This window comes from Orbicella faveolata, unplaced genomic scaffold (assembly GCF_042242905.1).
Source record: "Orbicella faveolata isolate gen_17 unplaced genomic scaffold, um_ofav_v1 contig_24, whole genome shotgun sequence".
Lineage (NCBI taxonomy): Eukaryota > Metazoa > Cnidaria > Anthozoa > Scleractinia > Merulinidae > Orbicella > Orbicella faveolata.
This window is the reverse complement of record NW_028301552.1, coordinates 27,592,525-27,620,518: the sequence shown is the minus strand read 5'-3', so window position 1 is coordinate 27,620,518 and position 27,994 is coordinate 27,592,525. Positions and strand designations below refer to the sequence as shown.

The 27,994-nt window shown below is 40.1% G+C and overlaps 2 protein-coding genes across 10 annotated transcripts in view; one reads left to right on the top strand and one right to left on the bottom strand.

Annotated features, from left to right (window-relative positions):
• Positions 1-1,389, top strand: part of LOC110065300 (uncharacterized) — a 64,356-nt gene extending 62,967 nt beyond the window's left edge. For all 9 annotated transcript variants that reach the window (XM_089292999.1, XM_089293001.1, XM_089293000.1 and 6 more), the window contains one exon: positions 127-1,389. In XM_089292999.1, coding sequence (XP_089149125.1) covers positions 127-577 — 451 coding nt within the window. In that variant the 3' untranslated portion in view covers positions 578-1,389. The remainder of the gene's footprint in view (positions 1-126) is intronic.
• On the bottom strand, positions 1,131-27,575 carry LOC110065423 (adenylate cyclase type 10-like). Its single transcript, XM_089293006.1, has 31 exons — positions 27,530-27,575; positions 26,489-26,641; positions 26,042-26,149; positions 25,909-25,947; positions 24,688-25,043; positions 22,560-22,848; positions 22,375-22,460; positions 21,145-21,298; positions 21,010-21,041; positions 20,220-20,338; positions 19,338-19,414; positions 18,310-18,499; positions 17,681-17,721; positions 17,097-17,265; positions 15,836-16,028; positions 15,233-15,319; positions 14,676-14,877; positions 12,344-13,639; positions 11,553-11,707; positions 10,578-10,854; positions 9,780-10,162; positions 8,972-9,147; positions 8,546-8,693; positions 8,299-8,390; positions 7,482-7,600; positions 6,182-6,278; positions 5,253-5,368; positions 4,926-5,043; positions 3,982-4,037; positions 3,307-3,425; positions 1,131-1,670 (listed from the first exon to the last, which is right to left on the bottom strand). Exons 1-31 carry the CDS (start codon positions 27,573-27,575, stop codon positions 1,395-1,397), a joined length of 5,769 nt encoding a protein of 1,922 aa, XP_089149132.1. The 3' UTR covers positions 1,131-1,394.
• Between the last annotated feature and the right edge of the window lie 419 nt (positions 27,576-27,994).

Below are 27,994 nucleotides of genomic sequence, written 5' to 3'. Positions count from 1 at the left end.
CATGTCCTGAATTATGCCATGCTTGACAATTTCCCCTGCCATATTCAACCTGGTCATAATTTTCTGAGAAGTCTGTAGTTGAATATTGACATTTGCCCAATATTAACTTACCGCAAAATTCTTTAGCTACAACATGATGACAGATTGCTGGAAGAAGTGTCCTGAGGCGCGCCCGACTTTTACTCAAATGAGACAGAGACTGGAGGAGATGATGCAAAAGGACAATCCGTATTTGGATTTGAGTGCTCTGGATGAAACAAAAGAATACTACAATGTGCCTTCATTTAACAGCCTTACTGAAGAGTCCACGGACGACTTGTTTGATAAAGACGATCAGGAGTGCCGTCAAGATTCTAACGAAAATAAGGAACTGGGAAGTGAGAAACCTACTGGAGATTCAAATGGAAACGAAACAAAAAGCTTTGAGCAAATAGAGGAGAAAAAGAACACAAAAAATACAGTAGCTTACGATGGGTATGGTAAAATCGATGATCGAGGTGGTAAAAATGTGACGATCAATTTTGATGAGCTAGAAATGAGCGTGTACAGACCGGCAGCTCGAGTAACGGTCTCCTAGCGTTTCACATAGGATATCAACCTGTCAGTTAACTGTCAATGTCAATTGTCAGAAATACCGTTATCTAGCCTAAATATAGTCAATTTTTAGGATTTGCAAGGGCGTACCTTGCTACTTATTGCTAGCTTATATTGGAATAGAAAGGTCCACTGGTATTTTCTTTTTAAAGTTTCCTTTGAAAAGACAACAACCGAACCGGTGAAACTGAATTACTAGACTGATGTTCATCATTAGCTGCCTCCCTAGGCGAAGGCTTAAATGGTTAACGCTGGACGCCGGAGAAAGCAGTCCGACTTCAAACCCTTGCCGAGGTCACTGCGAGGTCACTCTCAGGACACAAGTGAGTTGAAGGCCGAGGCGTAACCCTACCATAGACGTACGACTGGCATCTCATCCAGGGGGGAGTAGAAATACTTCTAGTTGCTTATCAGTGCTATGGAACCCGGGATAAACCCCAGTAGAACACTTGAAACACGTAGCACGAGGCAGACTTTGCCGTCCCTGGCTTCAAAAATCCAACGACGACAAGTTATTGATTGGTAGACTGCGTAAGTTAGTTCACGAAAAACTTTATTTTGACACCCGATGTTTTGTCTGACGGTTGAAAACTGTTGAGAGCAAAACTTTACATAAGAACTCCAAACATTATCGAACTTACAGCTTTATAGTTGAATACACATAGTATCTTCAGCCTCCAATATTTAAATGAAAGGTATCATTTATCATTTTTGAATTGCATAAAATGCAATTTAAAACTGAATAAAATACATATTAATAAATATCTCACTGACTGTGAGAGATGTAGAAAGTGAGGCAATCAAGTTCCAGTTGGTTTAGGCAGAGCGAACATGGAAGTGCCGTGGTAAACGTTTCTAGACTCCCTTCCTTGCTCGAACCATTCCTTCATGTTTTTGTTGGCCCACTCTACCTCGAGCCAAATGCCCATGGCCTTACTCTTGGCGCAACACTTGCGTAGCTTGGCTTTACACTTGTCCTTCTTACCAAGCAAGAGATTGTGATAAGCGAGTAAATGAAGTCGACGAGCTTCAAACAATGGGTGATGACCAAGAGCGTCCTTGAGTTTCTTCAGGTTCTGAAATTAAAACAAACGTGAAATGTAGCTACTAACTGACTCAGGATCGGAAGAAGTTATGTAGAAAACGGCTGGCAAAGGAAGCTTTGAACCCATTCGCCATATTCTTTCGATTAAACGCAGGGTCGAAGGCAAGCGGCAGATTTACAAGGAAAATCTGGAATAAGCCACTCGAGCATTTATTTGGGGTGAAATAACCTTTAGTTCGGACTCAAATAAACCGCCGGAGTCAAATAAAAACCGAGTCCATTGCCGAGTATTTAATCGAGAAAATACGGTAGTTATAATAGGATCGATTACCAGTATACTCGATTACCAGCCGCTGTTCGGAAAAAGAGCCCGCGCTCCTCCCCCGAAATGGGAAGAACGTAGACCGGACTCGAGAAAGCGGCGGAAATCGAGCCTATAGTTAAGCATAATATAAGTTGAGTAAGGCAGATGGTGTCCTCATTAACGTAGCTCTCCCAGGATTTACTTACAGTCTGTCTGCATGATACGTATCATTTTTAAGTAAACAAGACTTCAATGGAATACACCGGGCCAACTATTGGAACTCATTTCAGTTGCAGGTTTCCACATCAACGCTGAAGTTTCATGATTGTGGTGGATTTACTTGTAGCCTGCGAACGCACACGTATTTCCGGCTTCTGGCCGAGCCAGAAAACAATATCTCTGACGTAATTTTAAGCCAATCACAGTTTAGCTCAAGTAGCCCCCGAACTACTGCGCGAGGTATTCGCTGTGAGGAGCACACGAGTTTCATTTTATCATGGAATCTGATTGGCCAAGGAGAAACAAAAGTCACTACGTCACAGAAATCGTTTCCTGGCTCGGGTTCGCAGGCGTTATTTTCGGCGGAGACAAGCGACAGCCGGAAATACGTCTTCATTCGCAGGCTAATTTACTTGTAGTAAGCCCGCAAATTGTGTCCCAAACTATTCTTGGGAAAAAGCCTAATTATCAATCTGCGTCACATTTATTAGTAATTTATCGTTCGCTCCCGGGATTCTACTGTAGGCAGAACTCAGAATAAGCTAGAGTCAAAATGAGAAGAACCATCACCAGTCAACGAGAGATTAACTGAGCTTTGGTGCATAAACACACTCTGAAAAGCGACAGGTTTATTAGCTGAACGTTTCTGCCCTAGTAAAAAATGGGTTTTGACTGGGGAAGAAAACGACTGATTTCTATTTACATAAATCGATTGCAAATCTGAGGTCCTGTCCAAACTACGCCGGAGGAATTTGAAAACAAAGGTTTCCCTATGAAAACGCATCAAATGTTTTGCGTCCACACTACGCAGGGAAATTTGAAAACGTAACAATCACCGGTCATTTTGGATTTGTGTCCGAAGAAAACTCGGTCAGGAAAATCACATAATACTCTTGTCATCTTTTTCGAAAACTTCCGTTTACAAAAAGTTTCTCGTCCACTCTAAAACGCGAAGCCATTGTTTCAAAATTCCTCCGGTTTGAAGAGCGTTTCGAAAAGCTTTGTTTTGGCGATGGATTAGTGTGGACGGCAGGCCTAACCGTAGAAATACAACTGCATTTTTAAATTTCTCCGAAGCAGTGTCAACGGGGCCTAATTCAAGGCAAGAATATCATGTCAAACACTGAAACAAAATTTCGCTTACCTTCTCCACTTCATGTTCATTTCGTTTGTTTTTGCCTTCGTGTTGAAGTTTTAGCAGCCAAAATTCCACAATCTTAACAAAGCCATGAACAGACATAAACCCCTCGAATTTGGAAGGCTCTAGGCCAAGAGACAACAATTAACATTTACGATTTGTACAGTATCATGATTAGCAATGATTAAAACGCTTATGATGAATATATTCGAGGCAACAATGCAAGATATAAAACGCTCGCTTTGTTTCCCACGTGGAGTATAGTAAGAAGTGTGCTTTGGCAAGTGATTATTTTAGTCCTTTTTCAGAGCGGTGAAAATGAAAATTACTGTTTTTGAAATATTGTTTGGTTTGAAAATAGGCAGTGTCTGAACGGACTTGAAAGAAAGGAGACAATTTTTTTAAACTTGAAAAAAGATATGGCCGATCCCAAAGATTTGTTCGTCAAGTCATGCTTTTCGTGATTCTTTCTTCAAGGAAAACCATTTGCACAGATGGTCTATTCTTTACACCTAGGAACATTAAACTCGTGATTTTTTCCCCTTTTTGCCACTTACTTTCTTTGAGAAATAGGCACATGACCTACCAGATCGTTTGCTCGTTATAGCTAGGTTAGTTATTTCCGTTATTTGTAATGTGCTGTCTTTACAAGTAACTTGCCGTGGCTCGCAAACAACGTACCAGAAGCAGTAGCAATGTACACGTCAGCATTCTCCCAATCCCGCCTTCTAGCATACCTGTGTAAAAACAATTACATTTCAGCTTTACTTTCATTTTAAGATCGGAAGTCTTTCAACATGATGTAGTCAGTCATTCAACAACCTTTTTTCCATCATAAAAGGTAATAACCCAATTTCTATATATCGAGATTCTAACTTTCCTCCAAGGTTTGGAGGAAACTGCTTCGACGTTGAGACATGAACAATTAATTTATTTTTTATTCCCTTTAGCCTCTAAGCCAAGTTAGAATTTTATGATATCGAATCTGGTCTTTTAGAAAAAGAGGACCCAGCGTGGAATGAAAGTGTATCGGGGATTGCCTTGGAGAGAAGAAGAGATGGTTATGGGGTTTTTTGTTTGCAACCCGATTAAAGTAAATCCAAAATAACTCTTGCGAAAAGGTGGTTTGCAACTATTATTATGTACGCTTTGGAATTTACTTAAGAACAGAAAATATAAACATAAAACATTACAGGAAAGCCACAAGACTAAAATGGAAATTCATGATAGTCCTGGTGAGCATAATCATGCTTTGAAAAATTCGGATACCCACATACCGGAAAAAAAAGGCAATCAACCTAGAATGCGCCTATACAACATTCTCAAACTCATATCAAGTTTAAACAAAGGAAATCATGACCGTGACGGTGTTTGGATATCTGATTTCAATTGATATAGATTTTTACGATGTTATTTCTCCGTTTTCTCCTTAGTTTTACTTTTTTTACTAAGATATATCAAACACTCAAGACACTGTTTGACCATATCTCCAACCACCTCGAAGTTTGTCAAAAATACTCCGCTGTGCGTCGTATTTTCAAGTCTCTTCTCGGCGTTTGGAAATGTGGTCAAACATGGTCTTTCATGTTTGATATATTACATCAAAACGTGCAACTAACACGTACCACAGTGCCAGAGAGGCATTGAGATAAAACTTTGGCACCACATCAGACGAGAAAGCCGGATCAGTTGACATTTGTGTTGTAAATTGCATGATTTTGTCCACGTCCTCCAGTTGCCAACCTACCAGACATTTTAAAATAGCAAAAAAAAGATTTAGATGCCAGAAATGAATCTCTGAAGGGCAACACCAATATTAAACTTGCTGTAAATGCTTTCAGCCCCTAAATTTATCATTAAAGACCACTTTATTCAGTATTCCAAATCTATTGTTGTTGTAAACGCAACAATTCTTTAGTAAACTGGTATCTTGCGTGATCACCATACATTACCTGCCTCAAGGATCAGATCAAAGCAACAACATATATAAAGCGCTTGGCCATGAGAGTCACAAGATTCCAATGCTGCGGTGTTTAGCTCCTTAAGAACCTCGATGCAATCAGGAATCCTACGCACGGAAAGCAACAATAAAACATACATGTAAATTTTCAGTCAGAAGATATACGTATGGGTTATTGACCAAGCTTGTTCGGTCAAGATGGCTGGATATTGGCCAAGTTCTTTTTTTGCGTGTTTATGGACCTCGACTCCGTCTCGGTCCATAAACCCGCAAAAAAAGAACGAGGCCAATATCCAGCCATCTTGACCGAACAAGCTTGGTCAATAAAGGATTTATTATATGGCTTTCAGAGAAATTTTTCTTGCGGGACACAGCGGGTAGTCCCGAGCGGGCAAGATAGCTCCATCTTGCCCGCTCGGGTAGCCAATCACAGCGTAGGATTTAATTCATCTTGCCCACTCACGGAGCAAGCCATATAATAAAAACGGGTATCACTAGGACTAGATCAAAAGGTCTGTTCCTGTCCTAAGAACTGGACGAACTAGTTGATCTAGTTTTCATTTTTATGGCCTGAAGCTGATGTTTTCGAAATAGCTTTTGACCTTAGCTCACAAATCTTGAGAGTGGACTTTAAGAAATTTCCTCAACAGATTCGAGTATGAGCATTTCTGGCACGTAAAGACAGTCAAATATGAAACACCGTGAGAATGTTGTGTGACAGTGGCGGGCCCATACCTCTTTATAAGGTGGGCCCCCCAAAGTTTTTCTTGCCATTTGGACCATAAATTAAGGCGCAAGCCTAACAACTTTTCGGTTCTTTGGGCCCTTGAGTATTTTCGTCAATAAGAGGGGGTCCTACCGTAAATTCGCCACCGAGTGAATATGAGTACCATAAGGCGAAATAACAACAGCCTTGCATACTTAGCTGTGAAGAGTAGGCTCTGAGCAAGAAGAGGAATGCAGGTTGCCATCATATGCTGATCATGAACTTGTTTCGCGATATCGAGGGCGTGCTCTCCTGAAGGGAAAAAAAATGACTCTTGACTATTGCATGCTTTTGGTTTTTGGGTATGCTTAGCTTTAGGGATCAGACCTGCTTCTTTGTCAATCAAGGATGACTTGTCCCATTGAAGTATTCTTTTGTTTGGTAATTTTTAATATCGTGCTTCAGTATTCATGATGCACCCGAGAGATTTGGACAAGACGAAACGGTGCTAGTGGCTAAAGGCGAAGCTGTAAGCAACTCTAGCTTCTTAAGTGCTCTCCAAACTTCCCAAGTGCGTCATAACTCGATGATGTACGTACAACTAAAAGCATGACTTTTTTGATAACATTGGCAATGGAAGTAGCGAACTGAATTTCACTTAACTCATTCCATGCATGATTGGATTATGATTCACACTTTTTGATAACTTTATTGTGTTTGCTAACACTTTCTGAAACTCGTCAATAATTCATCAAGATTAAACAAAGGAAGTCATGATCGTGACAGTCTTTAGATATCTTATCTTAATTAGCATAGATTTTTGCGGTTTCATTTTTTTGTTTTCTCCTAAGTTTTAGTTTTGATTGAGGAAACATATCAAACAAGAAAGACCGTGTTTGACCACACGCCAAACACCGAAAAGAGAGTTGAAAATACGACGCGCAGCTGAGTATTTTGACGAACTTCGAACTTTACACTACTTATATTTAATTTAAATACAATAAAGCTACTTCAACTGTACTTACAAAACAACACTACTTACAATACTAACACAGCTTCTTTACCCTACCTACAATAAAATACGAATTTTGAACAATTTTTTTTTTATGGAACTATACATTTAATTGAATATTATTCTAATTGTGGTATGAATAATGAGGGTTACATGCATTCTTTGATTGGTAAATAAAGAGGTTTTCTGTTCAGCGTCGAAAGTAATCAGAAAAGTACTTTGGTTTTGGTTTTACTAGAGTTAGAGATTGGCTGAGTAGTCTAACCATACCTATCGAACTATTGTCTAACTGTTAAGTAATTGCTTTGGTTTTTGGTTTTACGACACTAGATTGAAAATCGCTCAAGCTATGGATTATTTTTGAAAACTCCTTGCAGTCCTTTCATTACAACAATATACATTACACTTTGTTAATTGCATATCCTTTCACTAATCTAGCACCTTTTGGGAGTATTAAACAACTGAATGGATTTCATCACACGTATGACAATCACATGACAAACCTGAGCTGATAGCCGCTGACAATCCGCCAATTGCCAGTCTGAAAGCGAGGCTAACACAATACAAATGAGCCACAGTGATCATGTCCTCTGGGTCTGAATAGAGAATGGGATCTTCACACCTGCCAGAGGACAAGGAATGGATTTCTAAGAAATTTGCAGCGATAAACACGATCGACGATACAAAAACAAGAAGGCTAAAATTTTAGCTAGCAATCCTCTTTTCAATAACAAGGCTATGCATTGCATGCATTAAAACAAGGCTATGCATTGACAAGGCAATGCTGGCTGACATTGGCTGCTGCAAAGCTAAATTAATTAACTGTTGCATAGTAGTAAATTTGATTATTGCTACAAGCATAACATAACAATGAAACAAGGCTGATTACTACGTAGAAAGCTTAACGGGACAACGACATGATAGAGTCCAAACTGAAAGCCAAGAATTGCAACCGTAGACAGCTGTTTCGACCTGGTTGGGTCTCGTCAGCACAGTGTAGCTGCAGCATTAAGAAGTAAAGCAACCGCCTGGTTGACCGATTTTCTACTAAATACGCATGGTGATGACTGCAAATGAAACTCAAATCCAAATGTTTGCGAATTGGCCAATGTCACATGCAAATGCGTGACAACGGACAATAGGCAAAAATGGTACAAAATATGCAGCCTTTGGTCAATAGAAGTTTATGAAACATTTTAGCACACTATACAAGAAATTAGAAAATGGATAACAATCCAGGAAGAAAATATGATTACAAATATGCTGTGATGTGTAGCTGAGTCACTTATACACAAATGTTAAATTTATATTAAATGTTACCTGTTCTTTCCAATTTCTTCGTATGTTTTTCCCCATCCTGTCCAACCGACAAGATGAGAACATTCGATAACTCCTGCATAGGCACTTATCAGCTGCAGAGAATAAACATTCCATAAACAGCCTTCACCCATTGACTCAATATCAAAATAGACATGGTAAAGGGACTGTCCTATTCTATGCACACTTCTATGGCAGATCTCATAGACTGGCAACTCTTCGTACGGTTTTTGACATTAGCCGAACTTACTTCATGAAGGTTCTCTTCAGCTTCCTCAGCGGCGTTCAGCTCCTGAAGGGCGGCCATGAGGGACCGATTGTTCTGATGTAGAGAGTGATACACGTGACTTAGGTGGCTTAGACAGCGGGATTGTTCAACTAATCGAGTTGAATTGTCTCTGAAAAATAAGAATGAATCACATAATTGAGTACAAAAAAGCAGTTGTCACAAGATGTTTCATGCCAAGAAATATTCTGTGCCTTACTCCTCGAGAAAATAGTTCAACTTCCGGTACGAACTCAAATGTTCAATTTAAAAATGGTCAAACTTGACATCCTTTTTACCGAAACAAATGGCTCGCGGGATATGGTGTTTACAAAACTCATTTCTTACAATACATTTAGACGTCTCAACAAAATTACTTACTACTACATGCTTAGATGTATGCAAACTTACCCAGCTCCTTCTATGTAGTAGCCAGGTAAAAACACATGCAAATAATGACGTAATGCTTCTTTTAAGATCTTGATGTAACATCCGAAGTCTGAGTTGGGTTGCTTCTTCCCCAGGATGCGTAGCGCCGCTGTCAGATGCGTGAGAGCTTCATGAAGACGGTTCATGTGGAACAAGGCCTGTAAATAGACATTCATAATTTCTAGAAACTTAAAATACTTTTTTAAACAAAAACACTAAGTTTCGGACAAATTACCATTCCTAATCAAATTTTAATTCTTTCAGATTAGGGATGGCTCAGTGGTGAAAGCGCTCGCCTCTTACCAATGTGGCCCGGGTTCGATTCCGGCCCTGTGCTATATGTGGGTTGAGTTTGTTGTTGGTTCTCGCCTCGCTCCGAAGATTTTTTTGCGGGTTTTCCAGTTTTGCCCAGGGGTAGAGGACCCGTATAAAAACCAGCTAAGGCTGATGTGCCTTCATCAAATTCATCAAAAATGACCACACAGATTGTCATTATATGGTGTGATTCTTAATCAAAGCAATTACATAGTAAGGAATATATGAGATGTTACATCAGTAAGTTAAAAGGGTTATCAGTCCATTTAGGTTCAGATTTCATACGCCCTACTCATAAGTCTAAGTAGCCGGCACATGCAACGTCATTTCTACGATGCCATGTTCTAGTTGTTTTTTAGATATCACAGCAGAAGCAAACATAGTTATGTAAGGTTCTCGATTGCTGGTACAGGTTAGAATTCGACTCTTGCCGGTCCATTCTGTGTTCAGGCTCCCAACCAACTGAATTGCTCACCTGACCAATGAGACTCTCGACTCGCGCTTTTTCTTCTTCAGAAGCCAAAGGTTCTTTTTCTTCCTTTGCCTGCTCGATCATGGTCTGCACCTCATGCAAGTAAGACAAGGCTCGCATGTTAGAGGAGGTGGCCAATGCTGCAGCACCAGACTCTGTCAAGTAACGCAATGTCTTCAATCTGTTTCCACACGATCTCCAATGGTCAACAAGTTGAGGAAACACTGAGGCGAGCACCTCAGCACATTGACAGTTACTTAAGTCGATCACTCTTTGCTGAGCGTCTTCAAGGTCCCCTAAGTCGATGTCGTCATCGTATTCTTCTTCTCCTTCTTCTTCTTCTTGTTCCTCGAGTAAAGGAGTGGTTGGACGTTTGGGAGTATATCCTGGATAATCAAACCAATCATTAACTTAAGCTTTCAACCGCATTGCTTTTAAGTTTGGTGGAAGATCTTTGAAGATCGAAAGGCAGTGCATTCCGCTCCGAGGAATGAAACCTGTACAGTTTAAGACAGCTTGTAAAGTTTATAAAGTAAAACCTTGCAATGAAAATAAACACCACTTGCAGGATTTAATGTGGTTGCAAAACATTTAAGACATGTCCACAGGAAAACTGTATTTCTGTAAAATGGACTTAGAATCAATCAAGGCAAAGTTAAATAATATTGATCTCTGAGGTATTGCCATGCACATAAATCACATAGCCATAGGGACGAAAAAAGAGACATATGTATGCCTAAAACATGAACACTTTTATATCTTTCAAATAATTAATTTTCGATTAGTCGAGGAGACGGTTACCTTTCATATCAGTCAAATTTCGTTTAGTAGAGAATTTTCTGAGCTTTTTCTTCCCAATAACGCCTTCTTTCTGCTCAAGCAACTCTTTCTCAGGATCCACACTTTTTCGACTTTTAAAGAATCTCTCTAAGCAGCTAGGCCCGCGATCATCCACAGCTTGACCAACGACTGCATTACTGAAGGGCCCTGAAGTGACAGCAAATGCACCTCCGATCCCAGTTTTCTCTATAAGCGTGGCTTTTTGGCTCACTACTGGAGACTCCGTTTTATCTCCTCTCTAGAAAATGCATAAAAGTAGAAATATTTACCAACTGACATGCTTCACATTTATCACCAAGAGTTCACAGCAAAACGTTAGGCGTGGTGATCAAATCGAACCGGTCATGCAAATTGAGGTAATCAAGTTATTGCTCCATCGCCAATTCAAATAATTAAGGTCGCTTTTTCTTGACCCTTAAAGTTTTTCGAGACGGGTTTACCAATTGAATGTTCTTCATCGAGTCATACAACTGAGTGGAAAGTGGCAGAGACGCATGGAACTAGTCAATCATGTCTCAAAACTACCACTGTAGATTGTAGATTACAGGAAAGGGTTTACTTTTAGCCAAAATCGGACTCCCTAGGGGAGAGGTTTATAGATGATTCCTTATTTAACCGTTTCAAGACGTACTTGTATGTTTGCTATGGTGTTTTGTTCAGCTCTTGAGCTCCGCTTTTATTAACTAAAACTCTGCAAAGTATTCTAACCAATAAAAGGAGACAAGGTATTTTCTCGACCAATGTTGACTCACGCCCGTTCTCTCGTAGTTGAACCTGCTAAGTGGTACTCACGGTTATCAGAAATACTTCGAAAAACAAAGGGCCTCCAGCTTTTTCCCTAATAGCTTTCCATCATTATCTTCTCCTTTATTGATTGGTGTATTGTAAGCCCGCAAAGTCCCCATCATTTTGAAGGTGCAAGGGAGTTGCACAAACCTCCAGAGCACTACTGGTTCCTGGAGTCTCAGCAGATCTTTCATGCGCACGCGCAGAAAACGCTCCTTGACTCTGCACTTTGTCTCTCATCTCCACTGTTTTTCTACGTTTCGCCATCTTGGACGAAAACGCTCCTTGTGATCTCCCGGATGTACCTAAATGTAACATTAATAAACATTCACCGTATTTATATAAACAGTTTTATAACACAATCTGAAAAGTCGCAAATATTGTTGTGAATTGTTTTCTTCATTTGACATCATCTAAAAAAATTCAGCCTCCCTGAGTGAGCCCTCATTAACTGGTGCCCAGTTCACTAAAATACTTTCATTTAAACAAGTTTTAAAAGGTGAAATCGCCGACAGTTTGAGTGATTTGCGGTTATTTCACTTAATTCAGTTAATTTTTGCTCAGTTTTTCCCTTAAACTGTGAAGCCTGTAAATTCTTCCTTCATCTCTCCTGTCCAACAATTAGACATGACTAGGCTGGAAGCTAATTCGAAAACCTAACGGTTCATTTAGCCTCCAGTCTCATTAAAAGAAGATTACAGCAGTTACTTTATCTGAAACATGCTATATATATTAAATAAACAAAAAATGTTATGATACTTATATTTGTATTGAGAAAATAAAGATGTTGCTGTTGTTGTTGTTGTTGATGTGTTTGATACCAATATATACAAACGTGCCTTTTAAAAAAAATGTAAGGTTGAAGAAATCCATTATCCGAAAGTGTTTTTGTTCTTTTTCCCTTCTATTTTCCCAACAAGATAAAACGACTTGTCACTCACCGCTGACTTTTGGTTGTCCCTTGCCTCCTCGATCATCCTGACCTTCACCCACGCTAGCTACAAATCCTCCTCCACCACATGCCTTGCACTTATGAGCCTGCGATTCAAGAAACATGGCAGCTTTCTCATGCAGTTCCCTTTTTTGATCTTCGAGCCAAAGCGAGTATGTGGTCTCTTGAACATACGTGTTGACGAATTTCAGATTTAAGCAATGCTTTTTGGGTCCACTTGGAGTCATAAGTCGTGACAGGTTTATGACCTTGGTCATCTCGTCAGCATAGCAACCACAGTAGACTTGTGTATGGATGGAGCTTGCCACGTTGTGGTGATGGTGATGATGGTGATGATGGGCGTGGTGCTGAGCATGCGTTGGGTCGTTAAAGTCGTAGAATCCGTGATGATTGTGGGCGTTTTGATGCTGTAAAGCCAAGCTTGCACATTCTAGAATCGATTCTTTGGCGAGATTGTACAAAACCAAATCGAAGCTATTTCGAGTGGACCTCGGCAGAATCACTTGAAGCACGCTTCTATGAAATTCAGAGCCTAAAATACTTGCGCATTTCAAGGTAACCTGCTCTAAAGGCATCATTCTATCCACACGAGCGAGCACCATGTCTTTGACGGACTCTGGAACAACCACTTTTGAAATGTCAATACCAGGACTGACGATGCAGACCTTTTTGGTGTCCAGCGGCATCGAATTCTCTGACGCATGCACAAAGTTAGCTGGGTCCAAATTGAACACGGGACCTTCCTGAATGGGATCCTCTTCCGGAAAGATACTACTTCGGCGGGACCCTCTGCTTGACTCTGGATCTGGCTCATGCATTGTCGCCTTAATTTCAAACTGGCTACTTGGTACATTAAGCTGAAAGGTGGTTCCAGTAGACCGTCGTCTTTCTTTTCGAGAAAACGTCAGCGCGTCCCCCAAGCTTTTTCTTCTCGGTTCCGAAATACTTGCCCTCCGCGACAGATCTTCGTCTCGCGATTGTCCATAAAATGGAGTTTTGGGTCGGGTAAAGTCAACCAGTTCTTTGTGTTTTTGTAAAGCCGTGCTGGTATTAGAGCTGCATAATGAATTTATGACGTCCAAAGCTGGTTCTTTATCAGGGAAGGCTTGGCTCTCCGTGACGATCTGGATAACACTACTTGTGAGCATGTCCTTGATAAGTTGTTCACACCAGGACGCAATGCCATGACTCTTCTTTCGTAAGATTTCGTCCAACTCTTTGGGTACATACATTGCATCCATAAACTGACAGGCCAGATCGCTCATGTACTCGGCAGGCAGGCCATCTATACAACGAAATTAACAAAAAATACTCAGAGATAATTACAGTGCTGCTTGGCGGTTTTACATAGACACCTCGAAAGTTACTTGGTACCAAGCCACACATATAAAACGAATATGTGTCATTACAAACCCGTCAAATGATTTTCGTCTTCCATCTAGGCATAGTTAATAGAGGGAAATAGTAAGGAAACCTAGGGAAGTTCTTTCTTGTTTGTTTTTGTTTGCCGTTTTGGGGGGTTGACCCTGCACAAAACCTGGCAAAATACAAAAGGTGGTTATGTGTAATCATACATGTGATTCATGCATAGTCTATGAGCATAAAGCAAAAGGTAGGCAGGGTCAAGGACCTTCCAACATAAATCTTAGCCTGTTTATTTGCTTCTTTGATGTCTCCCGGCCTTCCAAACCATTTCCCTCTATTTGTGTTGTATCTCATAAAGGCCAAGTAGAAAAGCAATGTGGAAAACTTTAAATCATCAGTGCTATTTGAACCAGCTGAACCAACGTCAATTGGAGTATGGGGGTGATTGATGGGGGTGACATTTTTTCCCAGTAAAATTTTTCCAAGCCGCTTGAACATTTTTGATTATTTATTTGACAACGTAAGAAGCCTGCGGCATGCAACAGCCTGTTGTAAAATCCTACGGGAATTTGAGATCTCGGAAAAAAAATAGAAGAAAGGAGCCGCAGGACAGTATGACAGTATGACAGCAGAACACATAGGGTCCTTCATATGCTCTATGATATCGATGCCGAACACACGTAAGACAATACGATTCTTTCTACGGTCTATTTTCTGATAAGCATAACCGTTTGGTCAATCGAGTGTGCAAAGATCCAGACTGCATTATAACCATCCGTCAGTCTACCAAGTCAACTGAGATACGATACCGTTTGAACAAAAAAAGTTGATAGACTAAAATAATAAGAAAAATTGTTTATTAAGTTTTCAATCGGACAGAATCAAGCCATAGCCAATTGAGGCCGAGATGGTTGGCGTTTCATTTGGGACACATTCAAATCAACAAATTAACTCACCCAACTTGATTTTTTTGGTCATATCATGTCCGATCAGTCTGATGGCTGCCTCGCACGGTGGGTTAGATGATGAAAAAGGCCTGAGCGATAGTACTAAGATGGCGTGAGAATCGGCAGAAAGGTCTTCAAGGAAGTCCCATGATTCTTCATCTATAAACTGCGCGTTATCCACTGTAAACAGACATGGCTGACTGACTGCGAACTGAAAGTAGAATTTCAATTGCAATGAAACCTCCAAAATTGCGTGCAAGCTTAAGATTAATTTAACATTCAATTAATTAATTCAACAAATGACTGCTAGTCGGTCATACTTTATACAGTTCTCGTTTCAGCGTAATTTCGTGCGTGTGATTCACTGGAATTAACAAAGAAAAAGAGTTTTTATAGAAAAATCCACACTGGACAGCCCTACGTTAGACAAATGCAAACAACATTTCCAGTAATGCGATTATCGTTAGCAAGGAGCCTGTTCAGGTATGCTTTAACGCTGAAGGTAAATTCCACGCTATTCCCAACCTGTAGTCAGTGACTATTGAAAAACATTGCAGAACACTCACCTGGTGAACAATGTCAAATAGAAGCGTGTGAAAATGTTCAGTTATTTGAGCTGAGTCCATATGAGCAAAGTCAGGATTTGGTGGAATCTGAATCAAAGAGATGACAGAAACCAGTTATCGATTTACAGTTTCAAAAATTATGGGTATAAAGAGTTCTGTTTTTAGCATGGTAGAACTTGACTTTAGCGGGAACTTATCGCTGGTGGTGTCAATGCCTCAAAGGCTTCTCTGTTGGTAATTTCATTTTAAAACGGCTAACTTGTTCCCAAAATTTGGGGTGTTCATTGCCTGGGAATCAGGCAAGTATCACTGATACTAGTTGAACAGTTGTTTTTATGCACATACACATTGAATACACGAGTTGTTTATTCTAATTAGCTATTCAGGAATAGCTAACCGTTAACACAAAATTTACCCACAAAATGGTATTATTTTTCCCAACACTACTTTCTTACCGATGAAATACCTGGATAGTTCTAACTTGATCAATTGGCTGGCAGGAAACATGCTTTTCTTTACTTATTGATTAAATCTTGTCTAGACTAATGCGAATTCTCGTTGAGTCTTATCAGCTGAACTTTTCTATCGCCATATTTTCCTTACATGTGTGCCAAGCAGGTCATTCAACAGAAACATCTTTTCCCGCAGCTTTTGGTCAGTAATGTGCTCCTTCAGAGCATGCTCCCTTTCCGAGGTCGTTCGGCAGGTGTCCAGCTCTAGTAGGTTTGTAATGAGAGTCTGCACTACGTAATAAGGGGTGTGCGCATGCGCCATATCAGCCTCCACGTAATCAACTCTGAAAGTCAATCAAACGTTATATCCTGAATATGTCAACTGATAAACTGAGAAGTAAGGAGACGAGGCTCGTTACATTAGATTTTGTTCAAAAGCTGTTTGTGAAAGTGTTTTTGTTGGCAAACTTCATAAAATAAATATATCTTACTAGATGTTTTGGCGTGTAGTATCGCTGTATATTTTTACGAGTTGTACCGTATTTTGACGATCCCGTAGGGCGAGTCAAAATACAAACGAGTAAAAATATAAAGCGATACTACACACCAAAACATCTAATGAGAGATTTATGATCCAACTGGTGTAGTCAATAAATTTATCAACGAAAGAGGGAGAGTGTGACAGTTTTGCGTGCGCGCGACGACTTGTACGGCAAACAGGTTTTCTACTGTACAAATAACTGTACAATATCGCTGTATATTTGTACTGTTATTTGGACAGTATTCGCTGCAGTTGGATAATAAACCGATTTAATCGAGTGTCATTTTGCTTGAATAGCAGGTTCAGCCAATCTAAAATTAAACTGCAATCAGGCCGAGTTTTCTTCGCGTTCTCAAAAAGAAGAAAGACCCTGGGAACGAGGTAGTCATGCATCATTATTATTGTACGTTCTCTAGTGTGGTCGCACGAAAAAACAGGTAGTTTTTCTAGCGACTGTTGTAGGGACAGCGGTTGATCGCAAAAAATATATTTTTCTTTGTTTTTACCTTTGTTTGTTTGTTTAACGTTTGTTTGTTTGTTTAATGCTTTTTTGCTTGTTTGTTTGACTCTTAAATGCAATGAAGGCGTTTTACAGCTGGGGGAAATCTGCTTGCTTGCTTGATTGATTGATCGTCAACGTTTTAATAGGCCGCATCAATAAAGACAACCACGTTAGAAGCTACAGAAAGCTTAAAACCGGGCCGGGTAACGTTTAACTGCCTTTGCGTTTAACAACATTACAGTTGGTGATAGCTTGACGTTCCTAATCTGATATACCATACCATCCCTTCATACTAAGTGTTCTCTCCCCTAAATGCTGTTTTTTGTTTTGTTTTGTTTTGTTTTTGGTAGATTCAAGAACCTTTCTTACTTGAAGTTTTCATCTTCTGCAATGTCCATAAGCGCCTCCAGCACTCTGGTTTTTCCAATTCCTCCTTCTCCTTCTATCACCACAACTCTTCTATTTCCACTTGTATGAGTATCGTCACATTTAATGGCGTGCAATAGTTCCCTCATGTCGTTTATCTCCTTTCCTCGACCTGTACGTTTCGAAGCGAATTTTTTTTTGCTACATGGGTTTCAAAGCTCGACAACAACTACTTTCATAAAATCCTACCAAATAAGTTAAAAAGTTAGCCAGACTAACGTATCTGAACTATTGATTGATTGACGATGGAATTATTTATCTGGTTCAGTTTCGAATAGACTCCAATGATTGTTTCTACAATGGCATTTCGAGTGTTTACGTCATAAAAAGGAAAACATCATCTTGTTACAAATCTCTCAGTGGTTCGTTCTTTAAAATAGAAAAGCTCATGAAATTTTAAGAGAATTCGAACAAATTTCCACTAGTTGTAGGCTACAACTAAAACTCTATGGAAACACAGAAGCGTTATTAAACATTTCCTTTTAAAAATGAAACATCATAACTTAATTACAGAGAGGAATACTAACCTAGAATGGGATATTCATACTCTTCTTCTTCAACTTCTCGGCTGCAGACATAAACAGATGATAATTAAGCGAATCCGCTGAAATCATTGTTTTCGAATGATTGTAGCAAGAAACTTTCAAATAGACCAGTTTACAGTTGACCCGAACTTTGAATGGCAGCGAGGCTGGGGGTGACCGGACTGGTTATGAAGCCCGGCAAACATCAAAGGAGCAAACAAAAATGGCTAGATTTAAGTTGGAAGGTCCACGACCATGTAAAATCTTTTGTTTTGCGTTCACACACTATGCCTGAGTTACGTAATCAAAACATTTCTATTGGTTAGCTCCTTGGTCAATAGTAAACAACTGCTGTGTTTTGTGCACGGTCAAGGCTAAAAATGAGAACAAAATTGTACAATAAAGAACTTTGTCGAGTTTCATAACCATTCCCCTCTATTAACTATGTTTTGATACAGACCTCGCTGCTTTTGGTTTGTAAATCAAGATGTTCTAATGCTAGCTAGTTTGCATTTAAATTAGAAAAGCAGAGACGTCTGTATCAAGGCAAGGTCACCTAAGGCCTCGCTTTCATTTATAGGCCAGGTAACTGAGCACGCAACTGTAATGGCCTATTGTCAGATATCACTCACTCGTGATGTTTGTTGTATTCCCTGACTGTTCCTGGTTCAGCAATTCCTTTCAGCTTTACAAAAGGCAAGATGACGAAGTCTTCTTTCTTTAACTTCGACTTTCCTGATCTGTAGGTGTCGTCATCACAAGACAAGACCTCGGGATAGTTTACCATCAGCCTGGCGGCCATGTTTACCTTTCGGCCGATAACTGTTAAAATATAAAGACAGAAAACGCTGAGTTAACTTCACTAGTGTGCAAGAGAAAAAAAATATATCATTTTCGATCTCAAATGATCTGATACAAACACAAGACTTGCAGACATAATAATAAAAAAGACAGTTACGAGATTTTAAGATGCTCCGAACTGCGAGGCGTGACACAAACCAATGTCTCATTTCATTAAACTTCATTAAAGGCCCCGTCCACCCTAGATAGATAGATAGATAAGATAGATAACTTTATTTCCACTTGGGTTGATGAGGCTGATTAGGCCTCTAGTAAGATTATGCTAATTTACCAAGAAAAATAACTTTAAACGAAAGAAAATTGAAATTAAAAAAATTACAAGATATAAATATAGAAATTGAGAAATTTGAGAAATTTGAAAACGCAACTTTATTTCTCCGGTTAGGCCTACCGTCCACACTAATTCGTCACAAAAACGGAGCTTTTCGAAAATGCTCTTCAAACCGGAGGAATTTGAAAACGCCGGCTATGCGTTTTAGCCGGAACGAAAAGCAATTTGGAAACGAAGCTTTTCGAAAACGAGTGAGGTTACGATAATCGTGATATTTCACTGCCCAAGTTTTACTCAAACACATATCCAAAATGACTGGTGTTTGTTGCGTTTTCAAATTCCTTCCGGCGTAGTGTGAACAGGGCTAAGTGATCAAGATCTCACTATCGAAAACAAATTGCGCAGTAATCATCAAGCCGTAGAGGACATTCGTAAAGCGTGATATTGGATTGGTTCTAAGAAAAATAATTCTAACAAAAAAATACTAGAAAAAGAAAAAAAAAATAGAGTACAGTAATAACAGTGTACCTGTATATTCATGTCTGTCTCTGTGACCCACCACACCACAGAAAGCTCGGCCAGTTGTCACACCGATAGATTCGTTACTAAAACACAACAAAAAATATTTCAGTTTAAAGTTTTGGTTTTGAGTTACAGTCAGGAATTGACAGGCTGAAATATCCATAACTAAGGCTTTTTTCACTAACTATAAAAAGGTATTACCAAGAGATTATGATCCTGGTATTACACATTGTTTGTTTGTGTGAAAAGTTTAGGTTTCATCTGACTGAAAATACTGCTTCCATGTGCTACGATCGTGACAGAAATTCGTTAGGGATCTTTGTTATCCATTCTGTTTTTCTATACTGAATTTTCGGTGGCTTCTGTCGACTTTCATCAGAGTTTCAATGTTGAGGTTCCTTACTACTCGCGCCACAAGCCCGTGTACTGTCACAACCGATTCAACTAAATCAACTGACGAGTTGAATTGCGCTCAGCTTGCAATCGTGTTAATTGTGCACGGTATTTCTATTTCAAGAACATTGCCCCGTAAGGACGTATTAAGTACATAATTAGTTTATATACGGGGAAGATTGCAACCTGGATTTTTTACTGTATCCACAGGACCAGGCCGTGTCGGTTCCTTATAGTTCCACTAGGTCCACGACTGGGCCGTTATCAGGTCTGTTTACTCCGGATTGTTCTCTTATTATAAGAGTCTGTTCACACCAAACCTTGGCCGACATCAACGTGAGTAACTCAGCTCTCTCTCTCTCTCTCTCTCTCTCCGTTTTTAATTCTCTTCTACCCGTGCACAGAAGTTGTCTCGGACGGGTTCTATTTGGAATCGGTTCCGTGCTAACAAAGCGTAAAATATAGCCTGTACAAACAATCTTATCCCCCACTCACGTGATATCCATAATCTGGTGCAGGGAATCCAGAATTCTATGTCCAGCCTTCAGCGCACGTGCAGGGTCATCCTCATGCTTATCACCCGGTAAACCAAATATCACTATGAACGTGCAGCCCTGAATAAAAATTACACAAATTGAACTGTATCGAGACTGACGAGAATCGGTTACTTAGTCGTGATAAGTGCCATATCGTCCTTGCCTTGTGTAATATATCAAACGCGAAAGAACGTGTTTGACCACATTTCCAAACACCAAGAAGAGAGTTGAAAATACGCCGACGGGCAGCGAAGTATTTTGACAAAATTTGAGGTGTTTGGAAATGTGGTCAAACACGGTCTTATGTTTCTGGTTTAAACTCGATGGTCCTGAATCAGAATTTGGAGATGTTCGTTTTTGTGGAGGGACGAAAACCGGAGAACCCATGCAGAGAAAAACCCATGGAGCAAGGCGAGAACCAACCACAAATGCAACCTACATATGACACCGGGCAGGACTCGAACCCGGATCACATTGGTGGGAGGCGAGCACTCTCACCACTGCACTATCCCTGCCAACTATTAGAGCGATTGTTTGCGTCTTATTTGGCAAGTCAGCGTGTTATATTTCCTTACAGTAAACAGGTGACAATAAAGAATATCAATTTTGAACTGTGACATACGTGCACCATTTTCTCAAAACTAATACGTAAACATTCCAGCATGAAAAAAGGAGCTAATGAAACAAAATTTTTGTCATGAATTGAACAACAGGTAGTAAGATACATACGTACAATGTGGTTCTCTTACCTTGTCAAAGGAGAAGACTTTGTTCAAGCTACCTAGCATGTAGAGATGTCAGAAAGCAATGTAATTGTAAGGCAACAGAAACTTAACCAGTTAGTCTTTAAACAGTTTATTGCACTAGATTTAATTGTTATTTACCTCTCAGTCTCTTAGCACATTCGTATATGACCCCAAAAGCCTTCTGAAGGGCCCAGGAATGAGACCCTCCTTTTAAAGGCAGCACCATATTTATAAACAGCACGGAGACCTGGCGCATTTCTGATAGCCATTCTAGGTCCTGACCATGGTCGATCTACAACGAAAGCAAATAGCTTAGCGAAGTGAGATATGAAATAAAATTTTTTTGCACGTTACTACATGAAGTGGAGCTGTTCAGGCTAGTTTTGACTAGCGCAAAAGCGTAAGCCGACATATGCACACGCAGTAAGGGACGGACCGTTAATATTTTTAGGGTGGGGGGAGGGTGGGCAATTTTCCGGAACTCGAAACTTTATTCTCATCTTCAGGTTATGCACGATTATTTCCCTGATTATTGTTGATGGGCAATAGCTTGTGCAAGAATTTTCTTTAAAAGTCAAACGCACTACCTGGATAGTAGCAAGCACTTGCTCGATTTATTTGGCTCCCTTTACACTATTTTTTTCCAGCAGTTTTCGCTGTGCCGAAATGTTTTTCTGGAAATTTCCCGACATGATAATATTAGCAAAAAGGGGCAAACAGAGCGGACGCTTAATACTATGACATTAAAGGTTCCGTTTATGTATGTTCTTAACTACCCACATAACCAGAGCAGACTGTATGAACAAAAAAGGCCCTAAATCGGTTGGTACTGTAGGGTGAAAGTATAATGGTCGCATTATATCGCAACGCAACTGATTACACTACAGTAAATCATTTGACTCCACTGCTAGACAACTACAACCTATAAAACAAAGCCTCGGTTTCAAAAACGACTCAGTTCAGTTCGAAATGAAATAACAAATAGCTCTTTTCCCGCTACTTTCGGGTTGGCCGTTACTTTCGGGGGAAACGTTACTTTTGGGGTTCAAAAGGGAGGTGAAAAATAACGTTACTTTCGGGGAACCGTTATTTTTGGTGGCGGGGGGAGGGCGTTACTTTCGAAATTAAACGGTGTCTCGTATTTTGTGTGAAGATTGTAGGGAAATTTGTTGTCATGAGGGATGGTGTACAAAGCAGCTCGTTCAATGCAAACGTTCAAAGACGGGACTATGGGGCTTTCAAAGACAAAAGGTAGCACGAAAATATCGCTAATTATCCCGGGCGGCGCCTGGAGTCCGCGTGAAACTGAGTCTCGTAATTTCTAGGCAGTGAAATTTCCACATGTTAGGTGGGGCTTTCAGACTTTACCTTTGAAAGGACAGGTTTGGAGACATAGGCGCGAAGATCTTCGATATCCTGGTCACTAAGCTTACTGTAAACGTCAGTACGATGGTCTGCAAGCAAAAATTAACACCGCTGAAGTTCAAGTGAATGAAATAGCGAGTTGAAACTCGAAACCATTTCAGGGAAATTAAAGATAGAATACAACTGACCAGGGTCGTGATAACTCTTGCTTTTCAACAGATTTCCAGTGATTTTACATGTTTGTTCTTTCTGCTCAGAATGACTGCTCTTGCGGTAGATCCTGGGAAGTTTCATTTGAGGATGGTAACGTGAAAGCAGTGTACCAACATGAGGAGCAAATATTCTTTTAGCCACCGATGGTGTTGATACAAGGACAGCGTTTGTGGATATCACACCAGACATCAAGGCTAGCTGAACTCCTGTTGGGTGCACTGTGGTGACGGTGGAAGACTCTTCTTCAACTTTAACTCCGGCTACCTGTATGAAACAAAGGCAGAGTTTGCGTCTTCTTCAAACATGTGAGTGTGTTCCACATTCATTGCCTGACGAAAACTCTCGGGACCAATGATTCGCGAGAGCTTGAATGGTTCACCTCTGAACGTGACAGCAGGCGCTCGAGTCTTACATGCCCGCGGAGAGTTTTTCCAAATTCACTTGGGTGTTCACACTCTTTATCAAGCTTTATTATTTGGCTGTGTCTCACAAGGACTGGGAACTACCGAATTCACGAATTTGATTGGGTGGAATCGATATTGACCGCGGTCTAGATTTTCCCATCTAGACCGACATCTAGACCGGTTACATTTTGCGGAGAAAAAGTTGCAAACTAAAATGCATGATGATCAAACAGATCGAAAACGTTTAGACTCGTAGTTTTAACAACTTTTTAACTTAAAGTTTTATATTTTTAAAAATGCAAAAATATTGACTGTTTTCTTCTAACAATATTTATTTATTTATGGTAGTGCCAAAAAGCCTGATGAGAAAAAAAGTAAAGAGAACGAGCAAACGTCGACAGAATTAAGTTTGGCTCATCGCCGTTCGCAAGCAAAATGTCAGCTAGTACAAACCAGTTATATTAAACGATTTTTAAAAATTGTTCTTGTTTGCCATATAATAAACATCTTATTAACCGAGCTTAGTCGGTCTGTATGGGAGAATCTTGACCTCGGTCGTGTCATAGTTAATAGAGGGGAATGGTTATGAAACCCGACAGAGTTCTTAGTTGTATGTTTTTGTTCGCTTTTTTGGCCTTGACTATGCACAAAACACAATAGTTGTTTACTCCGTACTGAGGAACTAACCAATAGAAACGTTTTGGTTACGTAATTCATGCATAGTGTATGAGTGCAAAACAAGAGATTGTGAACGGTCGTGGACCTTCCAACATAAATCTTGTAATCTTTGCTTGCTCATTTGATGTTTGCCGGGCTTCATAGCCAGTCCCCTCTATTAACTATGGTCGTGTGTACAGAACTCACTGCGTTCGGTCTGTACTCGCAACCTCGGTCAAGATTCTCCCATACAGATCTCCTGCTCGGTTAATAAGAGCTAAATATGTAAGAATAATGGAAGCCTTTCTTTCGTGAAAAACCAGGGATAATGCGGCGTCTTTATTCGTGTTTACAACGTGTCATAAAGTAGCAATAGTTATCCGATTAGAGCAACTTCTGTCCTGGATTGAAGGGATACTTTGTTAAATAAGTTATTCGCATTTGAGGTTAGTTGAAATTATCACGTTTAGCTGTCTTATTTGATGGAGTTACGTGTGGTTTAGAACGAAAACAAGGCCGAGGATTTTTATCATTCTGAAACATTGTATGCATGTTTTAGTGAACTTTAACAATGACGACACTTTGTAATGTTAAACATGAAAAGAATATTTCGCAAAAACATTCAAAACCGGACGTGGATAGTAGAAACAACACACCTGAACAGTAATATGAAGACAACTAACAGGAGCGATGACTAAACTATGGCAAGACTAAAGATGAATTGAAATAAAAAAAACGTACAAGAAAAGCGACCATCACACAAAGAGAAACAATATTGCCTTGTTGGACATATAAATCATACCCTGTACCCGAGGTCCTGAAGGACGATCGTACCTTTCCAGTGGCCTCACTAGTCGTTTAACATTGACAAATTTAAGGAAACCCCCTTTTTGTGCCTCACCCAATGTCATCCCTACGGACAGTTATTTTCAGCCAAGTATTCGTATCTTTGTATTCTACCTGGCTCTATACGAAAGAAAAGTCATCATAAACGCCTGTAGTATAGATATTTGTATAAGCTTGTCATTACCACAAAGCTTACCCTGTAATGCGAACCGTTGTCCAGGATTTCAAACAAGAACAAAGACTGATCACAGTTCATAAACGCCAAACGTGACAAAATTATTGACCCAGGCTGCGCCCACTTCTCAGCTGCATTCACGTCGTCAACCGCTGTCCCTGCTAGATCGAAGTGTTTGCTCTCCGAGACTCCCACGTGTGTGATGAGCATCTTCCCGACAGACAAAGCGATCTTTACTCCAAGCAGAACACCAACGTCAGTCATGTAGTTGTCGCATTCCTCTTGAATAGCTATGCTACAAATGATGGCTTTGTTGATCAAAAGAGTCAAGTCTCCTGAGGTGTCCTCTGACTTCCATAAGGCAAGCAGAGCGTCCCCTGTGAAAAGGAAAACAGCTAATAGCAACCACGAACCCATAACATGAGAGTGTATAACCGACCGTGTAGCATGGCCCTTTGACAAAATTGAGAAACATTAAAAGTATTGACGTCTATTTATCTGTTTAGTTCGTTAGTTGGTTAGCTGTTTACTTGATTGGTTGGTTGGCCTGTTGGTTCTCTGGTGAATCAATCGGTCCGTAGATCAAGTCCGTTGGTTAGCTAATTGTTTGGTTGGTTGCATGGTCGATCGGTCGGTCGCCTCCTAGTTGACTGGTATCCGGGGGGTTCTCCCTTATACGGCCTGTATAAGAATGTGCGGCCCCAAAGGGTATGGTTTTTAGCCGTTTTGGTCATAAATAGGGTATCGATTTTAGCAATTTTGATCATTAATAAGGTCTGGTTTTTGCACTCCAGTCTTGAATTAGACGTCAGTGTTTTTTAGAAGAAGCTAGTTTTTCATCATTATCGATAAGACCGATCAACACAGGCCCTTCACGATGCCTTTATAATCGGTCTAAACTAGGGAGCTAAGTATAAGGCAGGTCTGAAACAGGGTATTGATCTAGGGTCAGGTCATAAACAGGGTATTGAAAATCGCAGATTGTCGACATAAATAAGGTAAGGGTTTTGGGAAGCGGGCCGCACATCCCCACCCATTTTTTTTCGGAGTACCGCCCAAATTGGCTTGTTGCCTAGTTGGTTCACGGTTTGTTTTTTCGTTGCTTCTCGCGACATTCGTTTGATCGTCCATTTTTCGCTCGGTGATTCTTCGTTTGTTGTAGATCTACAATAATTTTACAGTAACTGTGCTAACAGTTGTGCTACACATCTTATCAACTGTTTATGTAAAGTTGCCTCGTACCAGCAAATTTTAAGACATCGCCTCCATGTTTTAATATATCTGAAAAGAGAAAGTTTTGGAATTAGTGCGAAAGCGTTATACCATAGAAAAGCGTATAACATGACAGTTTTCATTTAGTTCCTGTTTCACTTACCCTCGACTATTTTTCCCAGGTACGTGTTGAGTGTGGAGGTAAGTTTGTCAGTGCCACATGATTCTTCGGAAGCTTTCAGACTATAAGTCTCACACAGAGAAGTGAAGCCTGTAAACGATATCCAAAAAGCTTGTAAATATAAAAAGAATAAAAAAAAAACTATACATTTTTTTCCAGGTAGCTAAACTTGATATTGTGGTGGTGAAGTTTGTGATCTCGAGCAGGGAAATCACATGGTTATCGTGATGTCATACTTTTCGAAAAGCTCCGTTTTCAAAATGTTTTCCGTCCAAACGAAACGAAAAGCCGGCGTTTTCAAATTCCTCCGGTTCAGAAGAGCGTTTTCGAAAAGCTCCGTTTTCATGACGGATCAGTGTGGACGGAAGGCCTAACCAGAGAAAAAAAGCTCCGTTTTCAAATTGGAACAGGGCATTAGTTTGAACTCACCTGAAATATCGGCAAACATACACACGCCCACCATGTGCTTGACACGTGGCATTGACTTCTTATGGTCACAGTTAATCACAACATCCGGGACATGCGTCAATAATTGACGTAATGCAATGGAGTCACCAGGATCCAGGCCATTACCCGGCTGATCTAAGAGAAAATTCAATGCAACAATTTACCCTCTAAATACAAGACAAGAATCATAATTTCACCTGCGTTTCTGAATTAACGCTAGTAACCTTGTTTTTTGTTGGACGTTGGATGTTGATTCCCAGGCAATTTTATAGTATATTATTATATAAGAATTTAACAAATTGACGTCAGCTTTTCATGCGTCTGTCCTGTTATTGATCATGAATTTCGTCATAACATTGTCACTCGCCAAGTGGATCCGTAGACTAATTTGACAGTGTTAGTCTAGGGCTTGTTACTTTTTATTTCTAATCTGGCGTAGCGCGCTGTAAGAAAAATATCTCATTAGTAGGTTAAATGCAAACTGTGTTAAGTCCAGCACACTGCAGTTTTCTTCATAACTGGCTCACTCTTACTTGTTCTAGTTTGCTGTGCGATTAAAAAGAACTGAGGCCTAGGATCCGACTTGGGCGGAATTCAGTGAAAACAAAAGTTTCTTCATGTTATCTTTGTCGGCTGAGAGTTCAAGTAGATGTTCAACTTGCTCTGCACTATCTTGCCAGTAAACAATCTTTTACTATCACAAAGCGCACATCAGTAGACCTTCGTCACCAGAAAAGAGTTGTTCATTTAACTTTACGAGGGCGACGGTACTAATGCCAACTGAAAAACGGCTCGTTTAATCAGTACATTTGCTACAGTGATCTGCAAGTTTTTGTTTTCTACCTTTTGAGAATGTCCGCATTATACGAAGTACTTTTCTGAACTTCTCCATCAAAACAGTAGCGAAAAAGTAATTTGAAAATACAAACACCTTGTCAGTCTCAATTCAAACGGTAGGCCGAAAAAGAAACGACAAAAATAGACAGAAAAAAACTTCGCCATCTGACAAAACTTGGATCTAACCTGATTTTCTTCGTGCAGAAACTGCCTGTATTTCCTCGCTGCTCATTTCTTGGCGTCTTTTCAGGCTCTAAAGAGCCAACCTCTGCATGAAGCGCAAAAACAATGTTTTGTTTGTTTGTTTTGACGCGCGCTGAGGTCATAATCCGTTAGGGATGACGCACGCCAAAGCATTTCCGCGCGCACAAAAGCTACATGAATACGCGGCTATGGCTACCCTGTTGCACCATCCAACATCACGCTACATATTGCAACAGGGGAGTGGCTAAACATGCGCAAAATGTTGTGCGCTAGACATTGAAAAAAGTCCTTGGTCTTGTTTCTGTTGCTCAGCCGCTTCGCAGCTTAAAACTTCGTAGCAACTTTCACTCGCTTAGCTATTCTACGTACCCTGAATCTCATGAGGTCGACTTGTGGCAAGTCTAGTTGTACACAACAACTTGAAATGTTGCCGCCTGCTTTTGGCCG

Coding starts and splice junctions, on each gene's coding strand:
- LOC110065423 (XM_089293006.1), bottom strand. CDS start 27,575: ATGAGCAGCGAGGAAATACAGGCAGTTTCTGCACGAAGAAAATCAG. Junction 20,339..21,009: donor AAGTCTTCTCCTTTGACAAG/GTAAGAGAACCA, acceptor ATTTTTATTCAG/GGCTGCACGTTCATAGTGAT. Junction 4,038..4,925: donor AATGCCTCTCTGGCACTGTG/GTACGTGTTAGT, acceptor GTTTTTACACAG/GTATGCTAGAAGGCGGGATT.